Source organism: Jaculus jaculus, chromosome 7, assembly GCF_020740685.1.
Source record: "Jaculus jaculus isolate mJacJac1 chromosome 7, mJacJac1.mat.Y.cur, whole genome shotgun sequence".
NCBI classification, from domain to species: Eukaryota; Metazoa; Chordata; class Mammalia; order Rodentia; family Dipodidae; genus Jaculus; species Jaculus jaculus.
In genome coordinates, this window is record NC_059108.1 from 713853 (window position 1) to 738423 (window position 24571).

At 45.3% G+C, this 24571-nt stretch overlaps 1 protein-coding gene across 11 annotated transcripts in view; it reads right to left on the bottom strand.

Moving 5' to 3' along the window:
* Sipa1l3 (signal induced proliferation associated 1 like 3) overlaps positions 1 to 24571 on the bottom strand; it is a 283419-nt gene that overhangs the window by 53961 nt on the left and 204887 nt on the right. For 8 of the 11 annotated variants that reach the window (XM_045153961.1, XM_045153958.1, XM_045153952.1 and 5 more), the window contains 4 exons: positions 21142 to 21718; positions 14658 to 14980; positions 6966 to 7217; positions 5162 to 5299 (listed from right to left, as the gene is read on the bottom strand). In XM_045153961.1, coding sequence (XP_045009896.1) covers positions 5162 to 5299; positions 6966 to 7217; positions 14658 to 14980; positions 21142 to 21718 — 1290 coding nt within the window. The remainder of the gene's footprint in view (positions 1 to 5161; positions 5300 to 6965; positions 7218 to 14657; positions 14981 to 21141; positions 21719 to 24571) is intronic. The other 3 variants (XM_004659906.2, XM_045153960.1, XM_045153962.1) reach the window with 2 other exon arrangements.

A 24571-nucleotide genomic window follows, 5' to 3' on the forward strand; every position in this document is an offset into this window, starting at 1 on the left:
CAGCTTGAGTAGCCCTTGTAGATCAAAAGGCAACATGTCAAGGAAGGGAGCACTGAGGAGCTAGGGCTGCCCTGGTGATGCAGGTATGTAATCCCAGCTGCTCGAGAGGCTGAGGCAAGAGGATGGCAAGTTTCAAGAATACAGCAACTTACTGAGACCCTGCCTCAAAATCAAAAGTAAAAAGGGGACTAAGGATTTAGCTCAATGTTAGAATGCTTACCTAGAATCTTCCAGTGAGGGCTGGGGTCATGACTCAGTGGTAGAAAGCTTGCCTAGAATCCACTAGTAAAGGTTGAGGGTCTCACTCTAGCTCAGGCTGACCTGGAATTCACTATGCCGTCTCAGGGTGGCCTCGAACTCACAGTAATCCTCTTAAATCTGCCTCCTGAGTGCTGGGATTAAAGGTGTGCGCCACCACGCCCAGCAAATCCACCAAATTTTGCTTTAAGGAACAAAAGCACTGCGGTGGAGAAAGGCCAGCTTTTCCAGTAAACTGTTGGAGTAAATCAGACATCTTTGGCAAATGGAACCCTGACCCAAACCTCTTACCTAAACAAAAAACCAACTTAAATGAATCAAGGTTGCTGGGCATGGTTGTACAGGCCCATCATCTCAGCTACAAGGTAGGCTTAGGCAGGAGGATTGCCAATTATAAAGGCATGCCTGGACAACTTAGTGAGACACTGTTTCAAAATAAAAAGTAAAATGAGTGCAGTAGTAGAGAGCTTGCCTAGAATCCATTAGTGAGAGGCTGGGGGAGTGGGTCAGTGGTTTGAACCTTTACTTAGCATGTGTGAGACCCTGGATTTAACTATAAGAAAGTAAATAAATAAATATCAAGTACTTAAAATGTCCAAGAATAAGTTTCCAGGGAAAAAACCCTGCAAACCAATAAAACAGTAGAGACTCATCAGGATCCAGGACCAGGCCGAGTTCTTAGACAATAAAAACATAATATACTATATACTAGGGAAAAAGAATGATAATTCAGCCAGGTGTGGTGGCACAAGCCTTTCATCATAGCATCCAGGAAGCAGAGGTGGGAGGATCACTGTGAGTTCAAGGCCAGCCTGGGACTACAGACTGAGACCCTGCCTCAAAAAAAAAAATTAATTTTTTTCAGGGCTGTGGAGATGGCTCAGCAGTTAAAGGCTCTTGCTTATACAGCTTTCCAGTTAGGTTTAATTTTCCAATACCCACAGAAAGTGTGAAGCAAGGTAGTGTATGCATCTGTTCCAAGGCATTTGTGACAATTGGCAGAGCCAGGAGAAAACAAAGCTTTTGGGCAGTTAGTTTGCAGTAGCAAGAGACCCTGCCTTAAAGAAGACAGAACACAGATACCTCAAGGTTGTCCTCTGTGTGCACACATGAACACACACAAATAAAAATTTAACATTAGTTTTATGTTTAGAAAGATTCTATAAAGAAGGTAAAAAGAAAAACTAATGACTGAAAGAAAATACTTGCAATTCGCATAATTATATCTAGATCAAAGGACCTCACACACTGAAAAGCATTGAGTAGAACTAGAAACTAGCCCCCCCCACAAATCAATGGAAAGGAAATAAAAGTTACAAATCAGTGCATGAAAAGATGCTCAATACCCCTAGCTTGGAAAAATGCAAATTAAAACATTAATGAGATCTTATTACGCTAAAATGAAAACTAGTGACAATACCAAAGTGAGGCTGCAGAGAAACTGGATTATGCATACACTGCTGATGGGAATGTGAAACGGACTTACCACATGGTAAGCAAGTGTAGTCTCTGGCACTGATCCCAGACAAATGAAAACTTACTTTCATGGAGAAAGAAACATATATGCCTGAATATACATGTAACATGTTCACAGCCTGAATATTTGTAATGTTTCAAGCCCAGAAATGTCTTCTGCTGGGTGAGTGGTTAACCTGTAGCACATCCAAACCAGGAACATTATGATACAATGTGGTAGATAAGTAACAATGTGGATGAGCCTCAAGGATATTGTGCTGAGCTTTCTAAAAAAGATACATTCACTAACAATAGTTAAAGAGATGGAAGACAGACTAATGGTTTTCTGGAGATTAAAGATGGTGGTGACTATAAATGGTTGTGCAAGGAGTCTTGTGGTGATAATTTTACACACACACACACACACACACGCGCGCGCGCACACACACACACACACACACACAAAAAAAAACTGGTGCTGTCTGGGTAAGCTCTGTAGCTTGTGCCAATGTTAATTCTTTTCTTATTACCCTCTCCTCCATCTTTTTTTCCCTCTTTCCTTCCCTTCCTCTCTCTTTCATTTCTTTGCAAAAGGGTCTCTCATGTAGCCCGGGCTGATCTTGAAGTCCTGATCTTCCTGCCCTCACCTCCCAAGTACTGGGATTATAGGTGTAGACTACTATACCCAGCTATGCTAGTGTCAGTTTCTTTTTAAATATTTTATTTAACAGATAAAGAGGGTGGGGGAGAGAAAGAGTGCTCCAGGGCCAGGGCCTCCAGCCGCTGCAGATGAACTCCAGATGTGTGCGACCCCTTATGCATATGGCTAACGTGGATCCTGGGGAATCGAATCTGGGTCCTTTGGCTTTGCAGGCAAATGCCTTAACCACTAAGCTATCCCTCCAGCCCCTAATGTTAATTTCTTATTTTGATACTTATATGAGGGTAAGACACTACTAATGGGAAGGGTTAGGTGAAGGGTTCATGAGACATCATGGTAATTTTTTTTCTAACTCCATGAATCTATTATTTTTGAATAAAAAGTTGAAAAAGAAAATAATAAAGGGTGACACTAAGTCTTTAGACAAATCAATTGTTTTCACTGATACTATCCCTGCCACCTTTTGTTTATGCAGTGCTGGGGCTTGAACCCAGGGCCTTGTGCATGATAGATAAACATTCTACTGCTGAACTACACCCCATTGTTTATTTTTACTTTACTAAAAAAATTCAGGGGATGGAGAGATGGCTTAGCAGCTAAGCGCTTGCCTGTGAAGTCTAAGGACCCTGGTTCCAGGTTTGATTCCCCAGGACCCACGTTAGCCAGATGCACAAGGGGGCATCTGGAGTTCGTTCTCAGTGGCTGGAGGCCCTGGTGCACCCATTCTCAAGAAAAAAAAAAAAAATTCAGGCCAGGCATTGTGGTGCACATATAGGAGGACTGCTGAGAATTCGAGGCCACCTTGAGACCTTGAGACTACATAGTGAATTCCATGTCAGCCTGAGCTAGAGTGAGACCCTACTTCAGAAAACAAAAAACAAAAAAAATTATTACACACACACACACACACACACACACGGGGGTGGGGGTGGGGAGAAAGAGGAGGTAGGGTGGGGATTGGGCATGCCAGAGCCTCTTGCTGCTACAAACAACTTTGTGCATCTGGCTCTATGTGGGCACTAGGGAATCAAACCCAGGCCATCAAACTTTGAAAGTAAGCACTTTTAACTGTGAAGCCATCTCTCCAGACCAGATTTTATTTTTGAGAGGGTCTCACTAGTTGCTCAGGTTGACCTTGAACTCATTCTATAGCACAGACTGAACTTTCAACCCTCCTGCCTCAGCCTCCTGAGTAGCTGGATTATAAACCTGTGAAACCAGGCCTGGTCCTGTCACTTTATTATCAGCCAATTGCTCTAAATTTGAAGTTTTGGTCCTTGCTATGGCCCAAGTATCCTGGTATGTCACAGGCTACACACATTAGATTAATTTCTGCCTCTCCATCCTTACATCCTGCTTATTCATGTGTATGATCTTGGTTAACCACAGTGAGGGAAAGAAGAGGCTATACCCTGAGCTTGGAAGAATCAAAATGCCAGATTTAGAAAGAACCCACTGGTTGCAGAGTGAAGAGTGGTCCAGAGGTGGTGAGTCCAGGGTTCTAATAGCAGGGAGAGAAGGGATGGGTGACAGAGACAGAGGAGGGTTAATGGATGCATTACAGCAAATGATGCAGAAGGCATTCACAATGAGGCCCATAGCTACAAACCTAAGGACCTGAGGCACTGGAGCTGAATTTGGATAGCTAGGAACAAGCTGGATCCAGGTCACATAGAAACTCAAATGCCAGACTTTTTTTTTTAAGAGAGAGAGAGAATGAATACATATGGGTGTGCCAGGGCCTCCACCCACTGCAAACAAACTCCAGATGCATGCGCCACCTTGTGCATCTGGCTTATGTGGGTACTGGGGAATTAAACCTGAGTTCTTATGCTTCCCAGGCAAGCACCATAACTGCTAAGCCATCTCTCCAGCCTGAATGCCAGACTTTTGAGTTTGGGATTATTCTCTGGATGTTAGGGAGCCATAAGAAGGCTTAGGATGATCTCTTAGGATGCCAAGCTAGTGTTGGCTCCAAGGAGATAGGACTTAAAAGTCAGAAAGATCATGAGACCAAGATAATTCTATGTGGGGTGGGGACAGGGTCTCATGTAGCTCAAACTGTCCATAGAGAGAGCTGGGTGGGGTATGGTGTGGCTCAAACATCCAGAAAAGGGAAACCAAAGTTCCTGAGTTCACTTGCCCAGTATAGCCCTAATTTTTTTTTTAATTTTTAATTTATGAGAGAGAGGAGGGAGAGGGAGGGAGAGAGGAAATAAATTAATGAATGTGGGTGTACCAGGGCCTCTAGCCACTGCAAACAAACTCCAGACACATGCACTACCTTGTGCACCTAGCTTACGTGGGTACAGGAAATTGAACCTGGGTCCTTAGGCTTCACAGGCAAGCAGTTTGACAGCTAAACCATCTCTCCAGCCCTATTTTTAAAAAATATTTTTATTTTTATCTATTTATGTGAGAGAGAGAGAGAGAGAGAGAGAGAGAGAGGGAGAGAGAGGGAGAGAGAATGGGCATACCAGGGCCTCCAGCACTGCAAATGAACTCTAGACACATGTGCCAACTTGTGCACCTGGCTCACATGGGTCCTGAAGATAGAACCTGGGTTCTTTGGCTTTGCAGGCAAGTGCCTTAACCACTAAGCCATCTCTCTAGTCCTAGCCCTAATTTTTAATGAGTGATATAGTTAACCCTTTGGTGGTTGGCTACTGATCTTCAGGGTCCAGAATCTCAATGAAGTGGCACATAAAATTGTGGGGTGCCTTTCCTAGGAAGAAGGACCCACAGCTTTTATCTGGTCCTGTAATTTGAAAAGCAGGGGATCCTGACCTTTCAGGAGACGGCTTGTATCTGGCGTAGGTGGCTGAGCTTGGTGTGGAGAAACTCCCAGAAGGCTGTCGATAGGGAGGAACTCTGTCGGCCCCTGCTGGTGATGCTGAATAAGGGGTTTCTGGGAAGCTGACTGGCCTGGAATAACACAGGAGAGAGGAAGGAGGCAGAGTGATTACAAGATCATCCTTACTGTAAAGGGGGAAGACAGTCATACCATAGACTTTTCTCTCGGGTCCAATCATGCCTCTTCTGCTACCCACCCCTTGGAGCACCAGCAGCTGAGTGAAGGGGCAGAAAGAAGGGGATAGCCTGATCCCTCTTCTAGTACTGCACTCTACACTCAGCTTGTGTGACACAGAGGACAAATTTCACCTCTCTCTGTGGACAAGATGTTCTGTGCCAGTTAGGTTCATTTTGGTAGAAAATTATTTTTGCAGTTCTAGGGATGAAACCCAGGGCCACAAGTAAGCTAGACAAGTTTTACAACTTGAGCCATCCCCTTAGTTTTTTTGATGTTTTTAGAGACAGGGTCTCATGTTGCTCAAACTGGCCTTGAGCTCTTGATTCTCCCAAGTGCTGAGATTATAGGTGTGTGCCATCACGTACAGTTTATGCAGTGACAGGAATCAAACCCAGGGCTTTATGCATGCTAGGCAACCATTCTACCAACTGAGCTACAATTCCAGCCCCTGTATTTTAAAATATAATATATTCAAGACAGTGTTTCAGGCCTCAGGTCTGGTGTTACAGGCCTGTAATCCCAACTGCTTTAAAGGCTGAGATAAGGCTAAAGAGATGGCTCAGCCATCTAAAGCACTTGCTTGCAAAACCTGATGGCCTGGGTTTGATTTCCCAGAATCCATGTAAAGCCAGATGCAAAGTGGCACATGTGTCTGGAGTTTGTTTGCTGTGGCAGGAGGCCCTGGTACACCCATACCCACTCTTTCTCTGCCTCCTTCTCTTTAAATAAATAAATTAATAAATAAAAAAGGCTGGGGTAAAGCTGGAGAGATGGTTCAGCAGATAAAGGTGCTAGCTTGCAAAACCCAAGAGCCTGGGTTTAATTCCCTAGTACTCACATAAAGCTACATGCATGCACAAAGTGGTGCATGTGTCTGAAATTCATTTGCAGTGGCAGGAGGCCCTGGCATGTCCATATTCTGTGTCTGCCTCTTTCTCTCTCTCGAATAAATAAAAGATTTTTTCAAAAAAGTCTGAGGCAAGAGGAGTGAGAATTCAAGGCTAGTGTGGGCAAGGTAGTGAGACTGTTCTAAATAAAGTAAAAATAAGAGTTGGGTATGTAGCTCAGTGGCAGAACGCTTGCCTGGAACGGGCAAGGCCCTATGTTCAATCCCTAGTACTACAAAACAGAGTCTCTGTAAGTTAAACACCATCACTATTAAACAAAGTCCATGTGATGACCACCACCCTCAAGGACTTAGATGGGGGCAGTGACAGTCATCTGTGGGTTTCTCTCCTTCCCTAGGAAGCCAGTACATATTGTTCTCACTAACCCATCACCTACAAAAAGATCATTTCTAACCTTACACAGCAGTGACTTTCTGTGCCTAAGTCTTCAGGCTCTCTAACATGGGGCCTTAGGTGATGCAAGATTAAAGAAGAGAAGAGAGAGAAGGGAAGGAAAAAAGGGGTGAGTGGGTGAGGCCAGAGGGAGACAGAGGAATAGGAGACAGAGGAATGAGACAGAATGACAGAGGGGAGGAAGAAACGAGAGAAGGGAAGAAAGATGGGTATGGGCAAAGGGGGGTTAGGTGGTGGAGATGCCCCTGTAGGGCCTTACCTCTTGCTGTGCAGTGGCTGGGATTCACGGAAGGGGACCGTGGGGGCCTGCTTCGGGGGCCGGCTCAGGGACTGCACGTGGCCAGGGGTGGCAGGTGTGGCCCACTTAGAGGTTGGCAGAGAGTTATGGGATGCAGGTCCACTCCACTGCCAGGGAGCATTGCTGCGGTAGGGGGGCCGGCCCCCAGGGGTGGTGCTTTCTGAGTCAGTCTTGGGCTCTGAGGTATTCATGTCATAGGTCTCTGGCCAACCCCTGGAAGAACAACTTTGTTAATAAGAAAGTCCAGGGCTGGAGAGATAGATCAGTGATTAAGGTGCTGGCTTGCAAAGCTAAGGACCCAGGGTTCAATTCTCCAGTACCCATGTAAAGTCAGATGCACAAGGTGGCACATGCATCTGGTTTCATTTGCAGTGGCTACAGGTCCCATTCTCTTTATGTGCCTCTTCTCCTCTTAAAAAAAAAAAAAAAAAAAGCCTAGGCTCCAAAACACATGTGCTTGCTGAGGAGGAACCAGTTACCTTGTTTACACTGGTCTAGATCTGAACCACAATGGTATGTTTTAAAGCTGAGCAGCATCCTTTAAATTAGGGCCTAAAATTTACCAGCTGAGTCTAGGACAGGGCCCAACACAGGTCTGCAATTGCCAGGCCTGTCTCCTTTATCCTTCTCCCCTCCTAGGCTGGGCTTTCTGATCCCTCCCTTCAGCCTGACCCAAGTCTCTAGTCAGTCAGTATCCTCCATGCCTCAGCTGAGCCTCCCTTAGCAGTACTCAGGGCCGGAAAGGTGGATGCCCTTAAAATCAAAGGACAGTCTCTGCCTTGTTCCCAAGAATCTCAAAGACTGCTGGAAGAGGAACAGGTGACCTACTTTGCAAGGTGTATTTTTTTTTTTTTTTAAAGCTACAAAACTCAGAACCTTGAAATAGATGCAGAATGGCCTGTGACTCTCTCCAGATTAGTTGTCACACCACCCCCACAGAGCAATGATTCTGGTTTATGGGGCTGGGGATACCGGAGGCTGGGCTGGCAGCTTTGCTGCAGTGCATCTACACTGACACATGTAAGGGAGGGCTGTACTCAGGAAACCCATCTCCCACAGCAGTAAGGACTGAGCTCTAAGGAGCAGGCCTGGAGGCTCCCAGATAACACCAGGCCATTCTAAAGTCTTCTAGAGCCAGTATACCTAGTCATGGCTGAGTTGGAGCAATTGGCAGGGGTCCTGAGGAAGTGCTTTGGTCTTGGTCTCTTCAGTGGCAGTAGGGCAGAGCTGAAATTCAGCAGATCCTGGAGACTGGTAAGTGTTCAAGCCTCACCAGGCACCAGGTGGAGAACAATAAAGGCACAAATATCTGACAGAGCCAGCAAAAGTTGGGGAAGGTCCCACTGTCCTTTCTATACCCCCTCTTCTGAGAGCTGCTGTGTGCACTGAACAGGGTAGACCCCATTTCCTGGCTCCATGTATGAACATGTGACTCAGACCTGAAATTCCTTTCCCTCTGGACATAGTAACTAGGGCAGGATCATTAGAGGTCCAAAGAAGTTTAACTTACATCAGAGCAATGAGAACAACTGGGAAAATACTTCTGGGGGTAAAGATCTATTTCTGCTGGGGGGACCTAGTCCAGAGCTATATTCCCCTGGGGTGGAAGACTGCCTGAGAATGACAGGAACCAGGTGACAGATAAATCCCTGAGGAGAGTGTTTGAGGCCTGGGACATGGCCATCCCTAATCCTGTCCTATTTTCCAATCTTGTCAGGTATGTGAGCCCCCTTGGTTTGCTGTGTCTGAGCTAATTCTGTTGTTGGTACCTGCAATCCTGATCAGTACATCTGCCTTCTATAAATAAGTGGAGGCATAGAGAAGTTCAATAAAGGCTGGCAAGTACCAGGTGCTTTTCCAATAGGGGCTGACTCTGACACCTTCTCCAGGTCAGTCTTGAACTCCTATGGCCAGGCAGAACTAGAACTTGTAGCCCTCAACCTCATAAGTAGCTGGGATTATAGGCCTACACTACCCAGTTAAAGCTTCACTGGTTTTCCACTGGTATGACCCCACCCCCGCCAATGGTTTTTTGGTTCTGGGGAGATTGAACCTTCTGCGCCTGTATGCCAGGTGAGGTCAGATGGGTGCCTCTGTATTGGAAAGTTAACAAAAATAGCTCAGTGGTAGAGTGCTTATCTTGCAGTCACAAAACCCTGAGTTTGACTCCCAGTACCACATAAAACTGGGTGTGGTGGCACATGCATTTAACTGTAGCATTAAGGAGGTAGAAGCAGGAGAATCAGAAGTTCAATGCCATCCTTGGCTACATAGTGAATTTGAGACCAGCTTGGGTTAGATGAAATCCTGCTTCAAAAAACAAAATCCACCCAATGTCTGATGAGACCCATCAACAAGGACATTGGGTTCCTTGGCTGGTGGCCTTACAGAACAGCAGAATGACAGTCCTGTTCTTCAATCAACAGCATAGTGAACAGAACTTGTTCATTTGGTTGTCTGCCCCCTTGGCTTGACTCTCCATAGCCAAAGAGCATAGTTTTTCCTTTGTATCAGTTGGTCCTATTTACAAGTCCCATGCAGCCTCTCTCCAGCTTCTTGGGCTTTGGAGTCAGGCACAGGGGAACTCAGAGACTGTGAGAACATGAAGGAGTGTCATGTATGCAGAGCACAGGAGGCACTTGAATCCTTGCCCAAGGAGCACTACCCTAGGAACTTATTTGTGGGACTCCCTCTGTGAGATCGGTCCCTGAGGATGTCTAAGCTTCATGGAAGCAGACAGGGAAGGCTTGGGAGGGCTGAGGCAAGAAGCTTAGGAATTAAGTTGGTATGGTAACACATGCCTACAAATCCTAGCACTTAGAAGGCTGAGGCAGGAGGATCAGGAGTTCCATACGTAGCTATAGCAAGTTGAAGGCCAGTCTGGATAACATGAGACCCTGTCTCAAAAAACCAAAAGAAGGGCCAGGTGTGGTGGCACACACCTTTAATACCAGCACTCGGGAGGCAGAGGTAGGAGGATCACCATGAGTTCAAGACCACCCTGAGACTACATAGTGAATTCCAGGTCGGCCTGGGCTAGAGTGAGCCTCTACCTCAAAAAACCAACCAACCAACCAACCAACCAACCAACCAACCAACCAACCAACCACAACAAACACCAAAAGAAAAAGAAAAAAAATCATAGAGTTTGTTAGATGTCCTGAGGTTGAGGAACCTAGGGCAAGGGTAGGAGTTGCCAAACCCTTGCTTTGCATGTCTAAGCCTTCTCAGAATTATGGAAATGGAACTATCTAGTTTGCATGCACACAGAACTCAATGGCTCTTGGAGTCCATGGAGTGCAACAGAGATAGGTAAATTTGGTTGTGACTACTATTTTGCTACTTACTAGCTATACAATTCTGCAAACATCAACTGCCCACTCTTGCTCTTGGTTTTCTCTGTAAGGGGAGCCAGGTGATGTCAGATGTGACTATAGCCCTCGTCATCTCAATTCCTATTATGATCTTCTAAGCTCAAGTCTGTTCTGGCTACACAGAGACTTTCTGAGGTCTGTCAATAAGCTAAAACCTTGGTTACCACCTTCAGGCCTTCCTTGAGTCCTGTTACACAGTGTCATTAGGTTAGAATCTTTTAGATTCCTCAGGCCCACCACCTCAGAATGTTTAGTCTTATAAGGTCAAGTGCTGGTCTAGTAGCTTTACATGCTCTACTTTCTTTTCTTTTTTAATATTTTCTTTATTTGTGAAAGAGAGAGCGAGAAAGAGGAGAAAGAGAAAGGCAAATATATAGAGAGAATGAGCATGCCAGGGCATCTAGCCACTGTAAACGAACTCCAGACCCATGCAACACTTTGTGCATTTGGATTACATGGGTTTTGGGGAATCGAACCTGGGTCCTTAGGCTGTGAAGGTGAGTGCCTTAACTGCTAAGCCATCTCTCCAGCCCCCATACATGCTCTACTTTTTCAAAGTCACAGCCACTTTGGTGGAAAAGAGTTTTATCCTCCCCAATTTCATTTTATGAACAAAGAAACTGAGGCACAGGGTGGGTAAGCCCCTTGACCAGGACCATAGTTAATAGGATTGGAGTGGGCTCAGTAGTAGAGCACATTTTTATTATGCAAAAGGCCTTGGAATCCATCTCCAGTATCATATCTTCCCAAAAACGGAGGGGGGGAAGAGATGGGATTCAAACCAAGTATCCTTACTACAAGCCAGCTCCCCACTTTTGCTCTGTGAAATAATTTTATTTATTTGCTTATTATTTGTGACCTCTACACCACAACATTCACAATAGGATTAACAAAATGACAGTTATCTAAGAAGTCATACCTATAATACATAAGGAGCAATTAACAAAGATTGGATAGTTGTTATTAAGGAATACTGTTTAATTTTCTAGGTATGACATTAAAAGGTCCTTACTGTGTAGAAATACCTTCTAAGGGCCGGAACTGTTTTGGATAATCTAAGGTAGGGTGGGCTAGAGGGGCATATAGCGCTTAAGAGAATTAAAAAACTTGGCCATATACTGATGAATTCTGAAACTGGGATTTAGTATGTTCTCTTGGAATCCCCAAGGCACTGGTTCTAGGACCCCCATGGACACCAAAATCTGAAGATGTTCAAGTCTCTTACATCAAATGGCTTAGTAATTGCATAGAACCTCCACACATCCTCCTGTATCCTTTATGCCATCAAGATGATGTATAATACTCTAATTCAAGATAAATGTTATGTAAATAGTTGTTCTATTATGTTGTTTATGGAATATGACAGGAAAAAAGTTGATATACATTTAGTACAGATGCAATTCCCTTACGTCAATCTCAATCTGCAGTTAGGGGTATACACCAGTGCAAGTATCACACGTGGGGGACCTGTATATATGGAGAGTTAACTGTACATTTTCATTATGTTTGGAATGCCCCATTAAAAAAAAGGAGGGGCCAGGGATGGGATACCGTCCAGTGAGTTGTTGGTCAGGGAGGTCCCTGATGCCCCTAAAACATTCTAGGCCATTGCTGAGGCTTTTGGTTTCCCACCAGGAATAGATGGTAAGACCCTATTGCTGAAGACTCCACATACTTGGGCTGCAAGAAACTGAGAAATCCTGCTGGAACTGAACTAATAACCTCCTCCATGTAGACCAGCTGACAGAAAGCTGGAAGAAGCCATTCTACATGCAGTTCAATGGGAGAAAGAGATACCACCAGTAAAGATACCCAACAGTGCTAACACTGCAAGCCTTATAAATGGCCAGCCAGGCCAAATGAACTAACGGGTGCAATAGTGGCATGTCTGTCATGGTGGAAACCAACTGCCCTCTAACTGGACTGGAGGCCCACTCCATGGGAGGGAATACATCCCTGATACTAAAAACTTAAAACAAGGGTAGTCATGAACCCTAGGGGTGTAACGTCTGCTGATGTCTGGCTAAATGTACATACTATGCTTATCAAACTGCCCAGTAAGCACTTCTCTTAATATTCATACCCTTATATTAATGCTACTCTCACTTTTGGTAGAAAATCTTCTCTTTTCAGATGCCAGTGACCTTGAGATGACTCAGAAGTTATCATGGTGCTGGAAAGAAGTGACTGGAGTACTGAGAAATATCTTGATCATACCTTCCAAGGCTCAGGGTCTAATGTGGAAGAGGTGGCAGAAAGAATGTAAGAGCCAAAGGAAGGGTAGGACTCCTTACAATGTGCTCCCTCCAGACATAAAATGGCCTGGATATCCATGACCTCATAGTGCCTGACACTACCTACACAAGACCATCATAAGAGAAGGAAAAGATCATGACATCAAAATAAAAGAGAGGCTGATTGAGATGGGGAGGGGATATGATGGAGAATGGAATTTCAAAGGGGAAAGTAGGGGAAGGGAGGGTATTACCATGGGATATTAAAATTTTTTTTTTAAATTTTTATTTATTTGAGAGCAACACACACACAGAGAAAGAGGCAGGTAGAGAGAGACAGAGAATGGGTGCGCCAGGGTCTCTAGCCACTGCAAACAAACTCCAGACGCGTGTGTGCCCTTGTGCATCTGGCTAATGTGGGCCCTGGGGAATCAAGCCTCGAACTGGGGTCCTTAGGCTTCTCAGGCAAGTGCTTAACCGCTAAGCCATCTCTCCAGCCCCACCATGGGATATTTTTTATAATCATGGAAGACGTTAATAAAAATTGAGAAAAAAGGCAGGGGGAAGATGGGCATGGTGGTGCATACCTTTAATCCCAGCACTTGGGAGGCAGAGGTAGATGGATCGTCACAAGTTTGAGGCCACCCTGAGACTATACAGTGAATTCCAGGTCAGCCAGTGATAAAGGGAGACCCTACCTTGAAAAAACAAAACAAAACAAACAAACAAAATAAACAAACAGGTGGTGCACACCTTTAATCCCAGTATTCAAGAACCAGAGGTAGGAGGATAGCCATGAGTTTGAGGCCAGCTTGGGCCTAGTCCTAGGTCAACCTGGGCTAGAGTACCTCAAGTAAAAAAAAAACAAACAAAAAACAAAAACCCTAAAAGAAAGAAAAGAGGGCTGGAGAGATAGCTTAGTGGCTAAGGCACTTGCTTACAAGGCCCAAGAACCCAGGTTTGATCCCCCAGGGCCCACGTAAGTCAGATGCATAAGGTGGTGCATGCATCTGGAGTTAGTTTGCAGTGGCTAGAGGCCCTGGCATACCCATTCTCTATCTGCCTCTTTCTCTCTCAAATAAATAAAGAATTTTCTTTAAGAAAGAAAAGCAAGGACCAGAGTGACGGCACAGGCATTTAGGAGGTGATAGTAGATCAAGAGTTCAAGGTGAGTCTGGGATACATATCAAGACCCTGCCTCAAAAAACTGAAAAAACAAACAAAAAATATTTTACTGGCTTCCTACTGTGCTGATAATAAACCTCAAGAGGTTCCCCATCACCCACAATTCCCATGTCACCTGCCCTGCCCTCAGTCCTCACCTCCCAGCTTAAACTACTCAGCTACAGGGTCTTTGTGCTCTAGACATACACTACCATGTACACGTAGGAGACTCTGTCCCACTTAGTTCCCTCCTAAAGTCTAGTAGTCCAGAAAATCATGTGATTGCCTCTGCCACAGAACCTATAGCAGCACTTGTATCATGAGTAGTCCCTCTGGTTAGGCTGTTTTACATTGAGTCTTTATTTTGAGATAGGGTCTCATGTAGCTCAGGCTGGCCATAAGCTTGATACAATGTGGAGCCTGACCTCTTGCCTCCACCTTCCAAGGGCTGGGATTCAGGCTTGCATCACCACAACTTGTATTTGTATTTTATGGCCTGTTGTTCCTTATTGTGCAGACTTCAAATGATTGGGTACTTTGCTTTCTCTGTTGCTCATAGTTGCTTATGTAAACGGAACTTGCTTGTAGTAGGGAGCTACCATATGTGTGCTGAACAAATGGGGTTCATATAGAAAATGTGAAAAAGATACCTACCTCACTGGACACTGTGGAGGTTATATAAGATACTGTGCACACCAAGAGCTTACATCAAAAACCAGTCTACACTAAACATTCACTCCCTCCATCCCCATTACCACTGGCCTGCCTGGACAGGGCTTGGCTAGCCCTTCAATGAGGGCTTATGTAACCACCAGGGAGGCTTCAGCCCTCTGGGAACGACCAATCTTAATATCAGACTGCCTCTTGGGGGTTGCCCTTACCTTCGGGGTGTGCCATCATCGAAGGGTGGGATGATGACCACCTTCACGGTGACAGAGGTGCGTAGCAGGTCGATCATCTGGTCATGGGTCAATGTGACCACAGCCACCTTGCAGATTTCCACCAGCCGGCTGCCTTGCCGGAGGCCGGCCTGCCAGGCAAAGCCATAGTCCTCCACTTCAGCCACCGTCCCATCGTACTTTACATGGAAGCCCAGCTGACCGAGCCCATTCCGCCGCAGGGTCATGTCTACCGTTTCCCAGCCGTTAGTCATCACCTGTGGGCAGCAGGTGGGATGGAGTCTTAACTGTTTGAGTCTGCTCCTCTAGAAATACAGGTCATGAATGGAATTTCAAAGGGGAAAGTGGGGGTGGGGGGAAGGGAGGGAATTACTATGGAACATTTTTTTATAACCATGGAAAATGCTAATAAAAATTAAAAAAATAAAAAATAAAATAAAATAAAATAAAAAGAAATACAGGTCACATTTCCCTTTCTAGGAACTGTAACTCCCACCCGCCCTCTAGGTACTGCCAGAGTACCAGAAGGGCGAGTCTGGTTCCAGCTTTCCAGGAGGAATGTGCACATGCCATTCTGTGGCTGATTATCAGAGACAACCCAGTTGTGGGTAGTGTTCTCCAAACATTCTTGCCCCCCTCTCCCTTTGTGTTTGGTGGGACTATACATCTTAGTGGCTCTGGTCTAGTGCATGAGCTGTGAGCTGAACAGGAATAACCTCTTGGCTGCGGTCTTAATTTATTTTGAAGCACTGGGGGTGACAGAACCCAGGGCCTTGTCCATGCTCGGCAAGTGTTCTACCACTGAGCCACACCCCAGCCCCTTACCAAGAGATTCTTTAAAAGTTTTATTTATTTGAGGGGGGCCAGAGAGAGAGAGAGAGAGAGAGAGAGAGAGAGAGAATGGGTACAGCAGGACCTTCACCTGCTGCAAATGAACCCCAGATGTTTGTGCCACCATGTACATCTGGCTTACCTGAGTCCTGGTGAATCAAATCTGAGTTTTTTGACTTTGCAGGCAAGCACCTCAACTGCTACGCTGTCTCGCTAGCCCTTTACTGGTAGATTCTAAGCTAGCTCTGCCACTGAGTCACTGACCTTCCACTTTTGATCCTCCTCAGCCTTCTAAGTAGTGGGGTTACAGGCCAGCGCCACCAGGACTGCTTGGTTGGGGTATTTAACTGCCAGTGCTAGACTATATAGGCCTTTGGGCACTGCCAATGAGACCAGTACTATTCTAGATGGTGGTGTCTGCCTAAACAGCAAGGGTCTAACACAAGAACAGCGTGAAGTAGAGCCTCTTGCTGAGGACTGAACCCAGGGTCTGTGACATACTAAGCACATACTTGCCATTGAGCTATGCTTCCATTTTTTAAAAATTTATTTTACTTCATTATTATGTATTTGTTTATTTGAGAGTGAGAGCAAGATAGCGAGAGAGCAAAAGACAGATAAAAAGAGGCAGATAGAGAATGGGTATGCCATGGCCTTCAGCTGCTGCAAATGAATTCCAGATGCATGTGCCACTGTGTGCATCTGGCTCATGTGAGCCCTAGAGAATCAAATCTGGGTCCTTTGGCTTTGCAGGCAAGTGCCTTAACCACTAAGCCATCTCTCCAGTCCCTCCCCCCCTTTATTTTGTTTTTCTGAGGTAGGGTCTCACTCTAGCCCAGGCTGACCTGGAATTCACTATGTAGTCTCAGGGTGGCCTTGAACTCACTGTGATCCTCCTATGTCTGCTTCCTGAGTGCTGGGATTAAAGGTGTGCACCACCACATCTGGTTTCCATTATATTTCTTCTGGTTTGAGTCTGGATCTTATTCTGTAGCCCAGGCTGGCCTCAAACTTGTGGCAATCCTTCTGCCTCAGCCTTTCAAACACTAGGATTATAGGCATGAGCCATTATGACTGGCTTCAATACCTTCCTTAAACTTTTATTTATTTGACGCATATGTGTATGGGTATACCAGGGCCTCTTGCAGCTGCAAATGAACACTTTCTGCATCTGGCTTATGTGGATGGCTTGGGAATTGAACATGGGCCAGCAGGCTTTGCAAATGAAGACCTTTTTAAATCCTGAGCCATAGTTCCAGTCCCAATATCTTCCTTTTTAACCTCTCAGTTCTTGTTCAATATCTTCTGGGGATAGGAATGTGATGAAGGCAGGCATGGGTCATTATGTTCACTGTGTATCCCAGCACTGCTCAGCAAATGGTCAGCATGGAATAAGTCTTATTCAATTAAAAACTGAAGGACTGCCAGGCGTGGTAGTGCATGCCTTTAGTCCCAGCACTGGGGAGGCAGTTAGGAAAATCACGGTGAGTTCAAGGCCACCCTGAGTTTACATCGTGAATTTCAGGTCAGCCTGGGCCCTACAGTGAAACCCTACCTTGAAAAACCAGAAAAAACAAAAGCAAAAAAAACAAAACCTGAAGGATTGTGGTTTAGTTAGTCTGCTTGGGACTGAATCCTAGCACTGCAGGCTCAACCTGAAGGATGTCAGAAAAAATCTCAGTGGCATGGAGGTTGGGCTTGTCCTTCAAAGAGGATGGCTCATGTCATTGGTTCCTGGCCTGCTAATTCCTTGGCCAACTTGGGGTACTGAGGCTAAGAATAAAGGATGGCTGTGGAAATGTGCTCTAAAAGCATGGTGCCAACAGTGGGTATGGGTGGCCATGGGATGCAATGGCAGTGAGTTGATATGTCACCTGCCCCAATGCCCACCATTGCCCCTATTCAAAACATATGAGCTGCTGCAGGGATCTGGGGAGATGGAGCAGCTGAGTATTTAAGGCCCACTCTAGCCTCAGTTTTCTTCTCTTTGATGTGGGAGGGCTAATGGTGTCTTCCTCACTGGCCTATCCCATACTAGTCTTGAACTATGTAGCCAAGGATGATCTTGAACTCCTGATTCTCCTGCCTCCACCTCTGAGTGCTGGTGTTACAGATGTACATCACTACACCCAGTTTATGTGGTGCTAGGGCTTTGTGTGTACTAGGCAAGACCTCTACCCACTGAGCTACATCCCCAGCCTCTATAAGTAAGAAGAGCAAAGTCGCACAGAGGGCTGAGCATGGCTGTACATAAAGCTTGTCCTCATGAATGTTCCCTGCTGCTACTGCTATGACAGCGTGTATCCATGCAGTCAGCAGTAGTGCTTATGAAGTGTCTGCTGTGTGCCAGATGCTGGCCTGGGTACTGAGGATATAGTGATCAAGTATGTCAGGTGCTGGCAATATAGCCTGGGATCAGAGGAGGAGTTGTTGCAACCTAAATAGCAATATATCTGACCAAAGGCCTATAAGGGAGGAAACAAGCTATGGGGTAGCCAAAGAAAGAATTCTGCCAAGAGAGAACAGACAGAAACACACAGCGAAGGTGTGTGTGGCTGGAGCAGAGAGCAATGGGAAGGGCAAATCAGAGGAGTTACCAAGGAGCTGAGCACTTGGGTCTCCTCAGCCAGCTGAAGGACTTTGGCTTTTACTTAGAGTGGGCTGAAGGTTTGGGGTATAGCAGTTAAGTGATTGGATCCCTCTGACTTCCATAATGAGAACAGACTACAGTAAAACAAAGGTGGAGGTCAGACAGATCACTGTAGTGGGTGGGGGGGATCCCACAATAATTTCAGAGGCCAGGTGTGCTGATGTATGCCTGTAACCTTGGGTTATATAGTGAGACCCTATCTCAACAAAACAAAATAAATCCACAGGTGGCTCATACTGAGGAGGGGGACAAACAGCTAGAGGCTGCCTGCAAAAGAGGTGCTGACAGATGGGGTGTGGGTATGAGAACAAGAGAGGCCCTCACTGATGCCATGGTTTCTGACCTCAGTAAACTGAAGAATGGACTTGACCCTTACTGAGACAGGAAGCGTGGGAGGGTCAGCAGCTTGCCTGTGACCATGTGAAAGTTTCAAAGGTTAGTTGGACAGCCTAGAAGAGGTGCTGAGAAAACACCTGAAGCCGGTTTTGTGTTTGGGCATAGCAAGGTTTTAGAGTCAGAATGAGCTGATATGATTATCTGTCCCTCTCTTTGCCTGTTTCTACATCTTTCAAATGGAGACAAGAAGAGGGCCATGTAAGATCATGTACTTAAACTTATTCAAATAACTAACCACTGACCAGTGCTTACTGAAACCTATACCTGTTCTAAGCCTATGAGATGAGGAACTGAGCAAACAGATGGATGCTCCAAGGCCTAAATCTCACCTTCTCCAGTCCAAGAACTGACCAGGCCTGAGATTCTGCTTAGCTTCTGAGTTCAGACAATGTGGTTATGTTCAGGACTATATGACACAGATCAGACCTCCCCCTTCTCCATTCCTTCCCCTTCTCAATCCCCCTTCCCTTCCCTTTATCCTACCCCTTCCCCTTCCTTTTATTTATTTGAGAGAGAGAAAATTAGAGAAAGAATGAATATGGGCATGCCAGGGCCTCTAGCCACTTCAAACTAACTCCTGATGCATGCACCACCTCGTGCATTTGGTTTACATGAGTACTGAGGAATCAAACCTGGGTCCTTTAGCTTTGCAGGCATGTGCCTTAACCTCTAAGCCATCTCTCCAGCCCCAGACCTCACTTTCTAATAGGAAGTCAAAACACCGGCTTCGTGGTTCTATGAAGCGGCATGGATTGTGAAGTCAGGAAAGTTAAGATTGGGTGGTCATGGTGTATCAAGTCAGGCAAACTTGTCTGGGCAACATAACTTATCCAACTATTAAAATATGCACATGATACAGGCTAGTTCTGGTCCCCATGTTCCAGCTGCATAAATCTAGTCACACAGTTTCAGTAATTTGGGTAGTGGTCATATGGCTGGGATTTGCAGCCAGGTGTTTGGATTCTAGATTCTGCTTATTACTGTGGCATATGCTTCTCTCTGATATGCCTGACATACCACCCTGCTAAATCCCTGCAAAACTTGTCACCATACCACTGACCCCAGCATACCTTCCTATGGAGCTCAAGTAGCAACTAAGTTGTCACCAATTTCTGACTTTTGGTTTGGTCAAGGGTCTCTGAGCCTGACTTGTCTACATAAGAAAAGGTAAGATAAGATACATAAGGTAAGATATTTTTACCTTTTATTTCTTTTTTTCCTACTGTGATTTTGGAACCTAGAGTCTCGTGCATACTAGACAAGAGCTTTAACAATGAGCACACTGAAACCTAAGGATTTAATTTATTTTTCAGGGTGTGAGGGTATGATCTCCCTCCCCACTCCTGCCTTTTTTTTTTTTTTTTTTGAAACAGGGCTTTGCTTTTTCTCTCCCTTTTGGTTTTTAAAAATATTTTTATTTTTTTGAGGGTGTGTGTGTGTGTGGGGGGGGTAAGAAGCAGACAGAGAGAAAGAGAATGGGCATCAGGGCTTCTAGCCACTGCAAATGAACTCCAGATGCATGCACCACCTTGTGCATATGGCTTACATGGGTACTGGAGAACTGAACCTAGGTCCTTAGGCTTCACAGGCAAGTGCTTTAACTGCTAAGCCATCTCTTGAGACCTTTTCTTTTTCTTTTTTCTTTTTTTTTGAAAAAGGGTTTCACTCTAACCCAGACTGACCTTGGCCTCACTCTGTAGCCCAGGCTGGCCTTGAACTCAAGGTAATCCTCCTACTTCAGCCTTCTGAATGTTGGGATTTAAGGCATTGTCTGGCTCAAGGTAAGATTTTTTTTTTTTTTGAGAAGGAAGGTTTTGAGGTAGGTTCTTACTCTAGCCCAGGCTGACAAGGAATGAACTATGTAGTCTCAGGGTGGCCTCAAACTCACAACAATCCTCTTACCTCTGCCTCCCAAGTGCTGGGATTAAAGGTGTGTACCACCTAGCGCTTACATGGGCTTTAGGGAATTGAATCTAAGTATCTAAGTCCTTTGGCTTTGCAGGCAAGTGCCTTAACCACTAAGCCATATCTCCAGCCCCAGGGTAAGGTTTTTATCCAGACTGGGAGTCTCTGTCTTTTAACACAGAAAGTTAAACCACTTGTATTTATTATAGTTATTAACAAGTTTTGTTTCTTTCATTGTACTTTGTCATTTCTTTTTTCTGCTCTCTGACTGTGCTCTAATAGTCTACTCTAGCATCTTTCTTTCATTCAATTTTAAACCTCTCAGCACTCTGTGTGTGTGCATGCATTGTTGAGAATTGAACCCAGGGTCTTAAAAGTGATCTATCACTGAGCTATGTCCACAGCTCCACTTACATTTTTAGTATAAGCTTAAACTTCTATTTCCTACTAACCTCCTGAGTTAATAAGCTTCTCTTATTCTTCCAAAGTAAAGGCATGGAAAACTGTAGATCCTTGGCCTACAACTTCCCCAGGAGGAATGGGGATGGCAGGACTCACTAGAGCCACAGCATATAACAGTTCTGACTCTTAGGGCTTATTCATATTCTAGCCTTACTGCCAGGGCCAGAGAAGGTACTGCAATGCTTCTAGAACCTTTTGCCACCCAACTGAACCCTCTCTTACCTTCAGCCTCTGGACAATTTCTCTTATGTCCTCCATGGAGCCATCTGCAGCCTGTAGAAAGATGTGGTCCCCTCGGCCATAGAAAATTTTTAGTGTGTTACAGTCTGGGGTCCAGCCAATGACATCCCCACAGTAGCAGTTGAACACTACCTCCTTGGTGCGTAGGTCCAAGAGCACCACAAACTCATTGGAAATCCCCAAAATGCAGTCAATCTCTACCCCCTGGGCATAGTCCTGAGCTGCTACCCGCCAGGCGATGGCCCCCGCACTATGCTGCTCTGCACCTGCCCTGGCCTTTGTCTTCTCCTTCTTCTTGGAGGTCAGGGAGATGAGGTTGAACTTGCCAGTGGAGTCGATGGGAGTGTTGGAAACACAGTTTTCAGCTAGGTCCTTGAGGTATTCCTGGCGGGTCCGGGTAGCCATGGTGTGGAATTTGTCGGATTTGTGTGCAGCATTCTCAGCATTAATCACCTTGGCCAGCAAGAAGTCTCTGAATACATCAGATTTGTGGAATGTGGTTCCATTGGGAATGGGGGGGCCGAAAGGAGGAGCATCTTTGGATCGGGTCACAGCCATGCTGAAGATGGAGAAACCATTTAGATATTGAAAGAAAAATACTAAGATTCTCTCTCTCTTTTTGTTTTTTTCAAGGTAGGGTCTCACTCTAGCTCAGGCTGACCTGGAATTCACTATGTAGTCTCAGGGTAGCCTCAAACTCACGGCAATCCTCCTACCTCTACCTCTGCCTCCTGAGTGCTGGGATTAAAGGCATGCGCCACCACGTCAGGCTGGAGTCTACTTCTTTAATTAGTAAATTGCTGGCTAACTACATCAGAATGTCTAAGTTTTAGGGTAATACACACACACACACACACACACACACACACACACACACGTACATGTGTCAAAGTTAGGTGTTAAACATGCTAGACAAGTACTCTACTATTAAGCTTCATCTTCAGCCTTTGGTTTTCTTTTTTTCTTTTTCGAGGTAGGGTCTCACTCCAGGCTGACCTGGAACTCACTATGGAGTCTCAGGGTGGCCTCGAACTCACGGTGATCCCCCTATCTCTGCCTCCCAAGTGCTGGGATTAAAGGCGTGTGCCACCACGTCCGGCTTAGCCTTTGGTTTTCTGAGACAAGGTCTCATTATGCAGCCCAGGTTGGCTTTGGAACTTTTTATCCTATTGCTTCAGCTTCTTAACTGCTGAGATTCCAGGCATGTAGCACCATTCTGGGTTCTTTATAGTTATTTTGGTTTTACTTACACACACACACGCACACATATACTGCATGGTAGGATAAATTACAGTTTGGAAAAAAAAATTTTCTCATTTGTAGGCATGCCTACTGCCCTGATCTTGGGCCTAGTCATGTGACTTGACTTGGCAGATGCCTTTCATGCAAAGGCTTTAACTGTGTGTGTTAAGGGGTGGTGGTGGTGGTGGTGGTGATAGGGAGAGGCAGTGGGCTAGTCTATGCTCCCGCCATTGCCATAGGATGAACAGGCTCCTGGGTGGCCTACTTGTCCCCATGGGGATGAGGAAAACCTGGGACAGACCTGGAGCCAAGTCAGGTCAGATTCCAATACAGGGCTCTGTGGTTGACATGGAATGTTTATAATTTACTTAAACAATTTTTAAAAAATTTATTTGAAGGAGGGATACATATATAGAGAAAGAAGAAGATAAAGAGAGGGAGAGAAACAGGGAGAAAGAATGGGCATGCCATGGCCTTAAGCCACTGCAAACAAACTTAAGACATATGTGCCACCTTGTGCATCTGACTTTATGTGGGTACTGGAGAATAGAACCTGGGTCCTTTGGCTTTGTGGGTAAGTGCCTTAACCACTAAGCTATCACTCCAGCCCCAATTTACTTCTTTTAAACAAATAACACTAATGTACTTTTTATGTCACTGGGTCTCAACTTCAAGAGCCTCATACAGTGGGATTGGGAATATGGTCTGCCTCAGCCTGTGAGACTGAGGGTGGGCAGCAAGCCCCACACACAGCCTAGTGCCACTTCCATATCCCTCTCTTCCTCCTGCAACTGTCATGGTATGGAATTTATGGCAGTTAGCGGGGCTGGGAGGTGGGAAGGACTCCATGGAGAAACAGGAAAGGTAGGCAGCTCTGAGCTGAGAACAGATTTGCTGGTAAGCCAAGTCTGGAGATCTGATGAATATCTTTTTTTTTTTTTTTTTTTTTTTTTTGAGAGAGAGACAGACACAGAGAGAAAGACAGATAGAGGGAGAGAGAGAGAATGGGCACGCCAGGGCTTCCAGCCTCTGCAAACGAACTCCAGACGCGTGCGCCCCCTTGTGCATCTGGCTAACGTGGGACCTGGGGAACCGAGCCTCGAACCAGGGTCCTTAGGCTTCACAGGCAAGCGCTTAACTGCTAAGCCATCTCTCCAGCCCTGATGAATATCTTTGATATGATGTTCTGTTAAAAAAACCTAGTTATTATTATTTCTAAATATTTATTTGAGGTGGGGGGAAGAGGGAGGGAAGGAAAGAAGCATATAGGGAGAGAATGGGTGCATCAGGGTTCCCTGCCACTGCAAATGAACTCTAGTCGCATGTGCTCCCTTGTGCAGCTGGCTTACGTGGGTTCCAGGGAATTAAACCTGGGTCCTTTGGCTTTGCAGGCAAGCACCTTAACTGCTAAGCCATCTTTCCAGCCCTAATTAAAAATACATACATACATACATATATATTTTTTTAATTTGAGAGGGTATGGGCATGCCAAGGCCTCTTGCCATTGAAAACAAACTCTAGACACATGTGTTACTTGTGTAACTGCCTTCACGTGGGTACTGGAGAATTGAACCCAGGCCAGCAGACTTTACAAGGAAGCACCTTTAACCTCTGAGCCATCTCTCCAGCCCAATGTTCTTTAAAAAGTTTTTAAAAATTATTCTTATATGCATGTGTATGTGTATGCATATATGTGGAGGTCAGAAGACAACCTTGTTGTCTCTTAGACATGTGTTGTTTCTTAGGCACTTTCCATCTTTATTTGTGTATGTGTATATGTATGTATGTTCACTCATGCGGTATGAGAGTGAGTATGCACATGCCAGACAGCATGCACGTGGATGTTAGAGGAACACTTTCAGGTAAATCCTTGCCTTTCCACCTTATTGGAAACAGGGTTTTTTTTTCTGGATTCTCATTCTGCTATTCTTTGCTGTGCACCACAAGCTTTCTAGAAAATTATTCTGTCTCAGGCTCCCATCTTGCTATTATTGATAGTGTGTTGGATTATAGAAACATTCCATGACTTCCAGCTTTTTACCTGGGGTCTGGAGATAGAACTCAAGTACTGAGGCTTGAGTGGCAAGTACTTTATACACTGAGCAAGCTTCTCATCCCCTACTTAAAGGAAAAAAAAAAAAAAAAAAGACCAGGTCTCCTTAAACTGTAA